This window comes from Acanthisitta chloris, unplaced genomic scaffold (genome assembly GCF_000695815.1).
Source record: "Acanthisitta chloris isolate BGI_N310 unplaced genomic scaffold, ASM69581v1 scaffold18232, whole genome shotgun sequence".
Classification (NCBI taxonomy): Eukaryota; Metazoa; Chordata; class Aves; order Passeriformes; family Acanthisittidae; genus Acanthisitta; species Acanthisitta chloris.
This window is the reverse complement of record NW_008662363.1, coordinates 760-7,157: the sequence shown is the minus strand read 5'-3', so window position 1 is coordinate 7,157 and position 6,398 is coordinate 760. Positions and strand designations below refer to the sequence as shown.

Sequence of the window (6,398 nt, the reverse complement as noted above, 5' to 3'; positions counted from 1 at the left end):
TCCTTCCCGTCCTCTCTGCTCGTGCCCCTGTGCCCGGGATTCTCCCCGGATTGTGCCCTGCGGCTCCCTTCGCTTGTCCCTCCATCGCTCCTCAGCCCCCGAGCCCCCGGCTCCCTCCGGCGTCCTTCCAGCTGCACCGGGGCTTGCGTCCGTCCCTGCGCGTCCCACTGTCCCTCCTCCGCCTGTCCCACTCTATCTCCTGCATCCCTCGCCTCGTCTGTCTGCCCTGCGTGTTCATCTGGTTCACTGCCTGCATCTGTCTGTTGAGGCTTGCGTTCGCCCGTCCTCCCTTTCTGTTTGTTTCCCATTTATTTAGCTTTCATTTGTCGTGTTGGCCTTGTCTGTTTGTCTGCTGCGTGCAGTGTCCTACCAAGGGTGTCTGTCTCCTCTCTGTCCGTCAGTCCATTTACTAATTGTGCCCTCCATCCCCAGAGTACCAGCCATCTCAATCCTGTCCAGCCATTGCAGTTATGTGTCACCGAATCCCTTCGGCATAGCTTTCCAGTAGTTTAACCACTGTTTCTGTGAACTTTGCACATCTGGCTGTAACACCATCACTCTGCAAATTACCTCCCTCCTGTCTGTCTGCCCATCTCTCCGTTCCCTCATTGCTCTATCGCTCGGTTCATTTTTCTCTCTCTCTATCTTCTTGTGGCATCTATATATCATTTGTCCACAAAATAAATCTCTTTCTATCCTGAATGCTGCCCACTCATCTTCTTTATCTACCCTCCCACTTACCAAAGGCATATACATTTACAGTATCTATGGGATCTGTTGCATTATACATATGCTTGTTATATTCACATACAAAATTTATGAGCGCACACAATCTCACACAACACAAGTGAAGTGGATCAGTGCAGCAACACCGTACTGTTCTTTTGCTGTCACTGTCACCACAGTTTATGAAGAAGTTGTGCATTTACTAATATGCGAAAGGCTTTCTGAGCCTACATTTTGGGGTTTGTTATTTTTTAATAGGCTGTTATTGGGAGATCTAGGGTGGGCTTGTACTTCCATTTGGTATTCAGTCAATCACTGGCTTTTGTAACGCTCCCAAAATTGACTTGATGTAAAACGTAGACAAACACAGTGAAAATTTTTGTCACTGAACTATTACAAGGTACTGAATGGGCTCTGGAGGCACATTTGAAAGGCATCTAGGGTGACAAATGAAGACACCGACTACGCAAAAAATCCCATTCAGAGATTGACAAAAATACTAAGGATTCTTAGGAGAAGAAAAAGGAAGAAAAATCAGCATTTGCCTCTGTACAGAAGGAAGCAAAACAGATAAGGGCAAATGAGATAATGTCTTTCCAGCAGTAATTTTAAATAGAGATTGGGATGCTTTGATTCAAGGACCAGAATTACCGTCTCCGCCATAAAGGCCAGCTTGCACATTTATCACCTACGCCAAATTTAGTTAGGACTTATAGTACAAAATTGCGGGAGGGCCACTGGTATTTCTGAAACATTTCATGCAGCAAGCTCTTCTGTTTACAAATAAGGGGTTATGTCAGACATTTGGTGACATTTGGTTTTCCGTGACAATTTCTCTCTAATTCTGGTGTTACAGAAAGCGTATTGAGAACAGCCAATAACGGCATTACAGCGGGAACAACCGCTTCATTGCCTCACCTCATATGGGAGTTTATCGTTTCGGGGAGAAAAGGCAGAGATCGAAATGATTAATAATAGCAGATATTCTGTCAGACTAAGTGGGGGTTAGCTTGATCTGTTGGACAAGCAGGCACATTACTGAAATATTTTCCCTTCTGTCTCGTGAATCCTCTCCCTTAAACTGCAGCGAGAATATGTGCAAATCGAAACGAAACCCCTGGTTTGGCATTGGCGTTTCAGTGGTGATCGAAAGAGGTCTCCCTGTGAGAATTGTCAGGTAGCTGAAAGTTAAAACTATTCTTAAACTGACAAGATAGCAGAGTCCTAGTGCCAGTCTTTTTTCAAGGTGCTGCTGTAGCATCTTTAAAGCTGGCTGGCTGGAAAAACATATATTCTGGAGAGCTCTTGCTGATGTCTGTGGATCTGACACATCTGACTACAGCCCGATGATGAAGGCTGCTGCAGGAAGTCCCCTTTTCAATTAATTTTGACTGCGAATTAGGGATATCTGATGCAGTGAATGCCTTCTGGCTGGCACAGCCCTGTCACAGTTCGCTCAATCTGCTGTGCTCTAGTGTTGTCCCTGAATCCAGAAAGGCACACAAGCTAACGTTTCCTTTTTGACTTAATCTTGCTGATCTCTCCTTATCTTGCAGACGATCTGGCCTCATCTAGAGTTCGCCTCTATTTCTTCATCTCGAATGAAGGGAACCAGAACTTGTTTGTCGTTCAAGCCAGCCTGTGGCTTTACTTGAAGCTGCTTCCATATGTCTTAGAGAAAGGCAGCAGGCGAAAAGTAAGAGTCAAAGTCTATTTCCAAGACCCGGACACTAGCAACAAGTGGAATGTGGTTGAAAAGAAAGTTGATCTCAAAAGAAGTGGTTGGCACACTTTTCCCATGACAGAGGCGATCCAGGCTCTGTTTGAGAGAGGAGAAAGGAGACTGAACTTGGATGTTCAATGTGAGGGCTGTGAAGAGTATTCAGTGCTGCCAATTTATGTGGACCCCGGGGAGGAATCCCACCGGCCTTTTTTAGTGGTGCAAGCTCGCCTCGCCGATAACAAACACAGGATCCGGAAAAGAGGCCTGGAGTGCGATGGCAGGACCAATCTATGTTGCAGGCAACAGTTTTACATTGACTTTAGACTCATTGGGTGGAATGACTGGATCATAGCACCATCAGGTTACTATGGGAATTACTGTGAAGGGAGCTGCCCGGCCTACTTGGCCGGTGTCCCGGGGTCGGCTTCCTCCTTTCACACCGCTGTCGTGAATCAGTACCGAATGCGGGGGCTGAACCCGGGCACCGTGAACTCCTGTTGCATTCCAACCAAACTTAGCACAATGTCAATGCTGTACTTTGATGATGAATACAACATTGTGAAAAGGGACGTTCCCAATATGATTGTGGAAGAATGTGGTTGTGCTTGATTTAAGGTGTGTTTTGGGGGGGGAGAGAGAGAGAGAGAGAGAGAGTAAGAGAGAGAGAGAGAGAGAGAAACATTCCCGTACAAGATGGTGTTGGAGGAAGTTTCACTGTGTATCCAGGCATCAGTGTTGGAAAGTCACTGTGGAAAAGTTTGACAAAAAAAAAAAAAAAAAGAAAAAATAATCATTTCACTTTGGTGTCAGGACAGTGGCAGTTTGTGGATCATGGACACTTATATATTCTACCACTTATAAGTTAATGCTATGAAATATCTTAAAGACACACACACACACAAACACACACACACACGAAATGTGGGCACGCACACAAACACGCGCTCATACACAGAGACACAGACACACACACACACACACGAGGCAGCTCGGAAAAGGGACATGAGCACAGAAAGTCAGTGACCAGTGACGACGGACCTAAATGCCTGCCAGTACGAGTGAACGGCTGAGCAGCTGTTTCCCCACCTGCCGGTGAAGCCAGACCGAAATGAGCTCCCTTTGCTCAGGCAAAAGCACAGACTGTGAGAACACAACGTATTCTTGCACGCAGGTGTCGAAATGACCAAACTTACAAATTTAAAAAGAAAAAAAAAAGGAAAAAAGTTGACTGTCACCTCTTAGGTCTAACAGGAAGCTGCAGGACACCTGCCTTGGGAGGAGATCACTTCCTCTTAATTTAAATTTATCTAAACATAAACATCCCAGATACTTGCATCTTCCTACAGCACTTCCAGCAAGGAATCGTGTGGTTCCATCAGAGAGAGAGAAAAGGGGGCAGACATGTAAGCGACTGCTGTATTCCTACCACCTGGCTGTTGCAAAGTCACAAGCTGGGCTGGCGTGATCCAATGCTTTCACTGCCCACGAGCAACCCGTGGATGGCTGCACGCTCCGTGTCTTGAAAAAGGGGATTGATACTGTATCTGGACTGTGTTGACTGTTGGCATCTCTCACTGTTCAAAGAACAAAAAGTCAAAGTTGCAGTCTGTGTTCTTCAATGGGGGACTCGGCAAGGACACGTCACGTGGGGGACGAGCAAACAAGCAATCGCCACCACGGCTAAACCAATGAACCCTAAAGAGGAGTGACAGCGACAGAGTGGAGACATTCTGAGAAATGCAGTGCATTTAATAACAGGCGTGGAACATTTTAACAAGTCTTGGAAAGGAGGAGAGAGGAGAGTGCTTTCAATTTCCTTACCAGGAGGTGTCAAGGATGGCCATAAAGATCAGAAAATAATGATACAGCATAGCACTTGCAAACTGCTTGAATGCACGTATAATAGCACTTGCAAATTTCAATGCCTTGAAAAGTGGTACTTGATAGTGCACTTATCTTTGCTCACTATCTAGGTAAACAGGTGCCGCATGAGCTATGCAATTTAAAGTGTTGACCCATACTAGACAAAACTGGACTTATGATATGACTTTTTTATATTTTTTTATACTTGAAATTAAATCTTTTGCTTCTTTTTTAAAGCGAATGATTGCTTTTAATGTTTGCACTGATTTAGTTGCATGATTAGTCAAAAAACTGCCATTTGAAAAAAAATGTTATTTTTATAGCAGCAAAAAATGAATACAGTTAAATGTATTATACATAAATTTTGGAACCAAAGAGGCCAACATATTAGTTATAATTTTTATGAGATGGCAAAGCCATCATATATCATGTAGTCATACTGAGCAATCCCTCACGAGGCCTACCAATTGTTTCAGGGTACAAAATGGATTCTGTTTGTTCTATTCAGTGTCTTTTCTATACCATACGCACATGGAATGTAGAGTGAAAAAAAAAGTGACTATTGTAGAATACATTACAATATGTGCATCCTTTAAATTCAATTTTTATGTTTATTTAATAAAGTTCCTTTTAGGTTCTGTTCCATAATAATTTAAACCAAACAATTTTCACTTAGATTTGCTGTTGAAGTATTTTACATTTGTGTACAGTTTAAATAAATAAAAAAGATTGAAAACTGGATGTGCTTTTTTTTTCTTCAGTGTGTAACATCTGGAGGAACTTGCTTACTTTCGGGACTGAATAGGCTGCAGACGGTGAACTGTCGCATTAGACCGTAGTCATATTAGTCATTGCAGAAAGCCTTGTCTGAAAGCTTAGCTGCGATCCTAAAAATGTTACACTCTAGTTTTATTGCTGTCTATACGTGTAAGCATCTGCTTCTTTCTATCTACAGCAGTGCAGGGGCTCTGGGCACAGGAACAGAGCTGTTCCGCATACCTGCAGGTCATTTACAGCAAGTTCCTGGTTCACCTGCTGTGTAAGAATGTAACTTCTTCTCTGGGTCACTCCCTGACTGGTTAGAAGAGGTAAAAAAATAATAACATGGAAAGCACTTCCAGGAAAAAAAGATCAACACTAAGCGTGATTGACTTTTTTTTTTAAATTAGCTGGCACTGAGGAGATTTGGGGTTTTTTTTAAAAGTGAAATACATCCCTTTTACTAACCCCCAAAATGTTGACAAATACTTGTAAAATTCTTGTCAGCTGCACATATATCCAGATACTGATTTAATTGATATTCACAGATAAATTCTTCCTCCTGGAGACCTGAGCAAATGCCATCTGAAGCTGACAGAAGGACCTCTGTTGACTTAGCAAATGTCAGATCTGACCCTGAGACATGAAAGGTATTGAAGAAGCAAGTTCACACAACTAACGCTGGGTTCTAGTTAACAGTTCACTTTCAAGTGTAGCTCTGCCCAGCTCTCCCCAAAGCCAGGTGCTGGGGTTAAACAGGAGACCTCAAAGACCAATTTGCTGTGATGTGTCAATAATCTGCTTCTCAGAAATTTCTCCTCCTGATCAAAGTTTTTGGGTATTTCATAGCTTTCTCACCACCTTGAGTAGCACATTGGTTGTCAAAGCCACTACTCACTGTTCCTGCTTCATCTCTTAGCAGCCTTCTCCCCAGTCTTTGCTTCCTGGGTCAACTGTGCAACTGATGAGTTCAATAAATTCCCCTTGAAATTAGTGGCAAATACCCATCTCTTCAGTCTGAAGGCATGATTGACCTAAAATGACACCATCATTATGAATAAGACTGGGCTGCGCTTTAAAAAATGGGATATATTAATAAGTGTTGCCCATTGAAATGCAAGGCCATGGAGGCTGGGTCTGCTTAGGTTTCGTTCTTAATTGAAAGTGTTTGGTTTCTGGGGTCAAAGCCAAGCCCTGCATTGGACACTGGGACTCCTGTGCTCTCTCAGGAGGAGAGGAGGGTGTCTCAGCATGGAATTTGGACCTGCATCCCTGGGGAAGAGGGAACTGCTGGCAGCCAAGATGTCTTGAGCTTGGCCAGGAGCAA

General features: G+C 43.7%; 1 protein-coding gene across 1 annotated transcript; it reads left to right on the top strand.

Moving 5' to 3' along the window:
• Positions 1-2,282: 2,282 nt before the first annotated feature.
• Positions 2,283-3,223, top strand: INHBB (inhibin, beta B; the record flags this gene model as incomplete). The annotated part of the gene is made up of 1 exon (XM_009070576.1): positions 2,283-3,223. A coding segment is annotated over one exon (776 nt), but the record flags the coding sequence as incomplete, so codon positions are not given.
• Between the last annotated feature and the right edge of the window lie 3,175 nt (positions 3,224-6,398).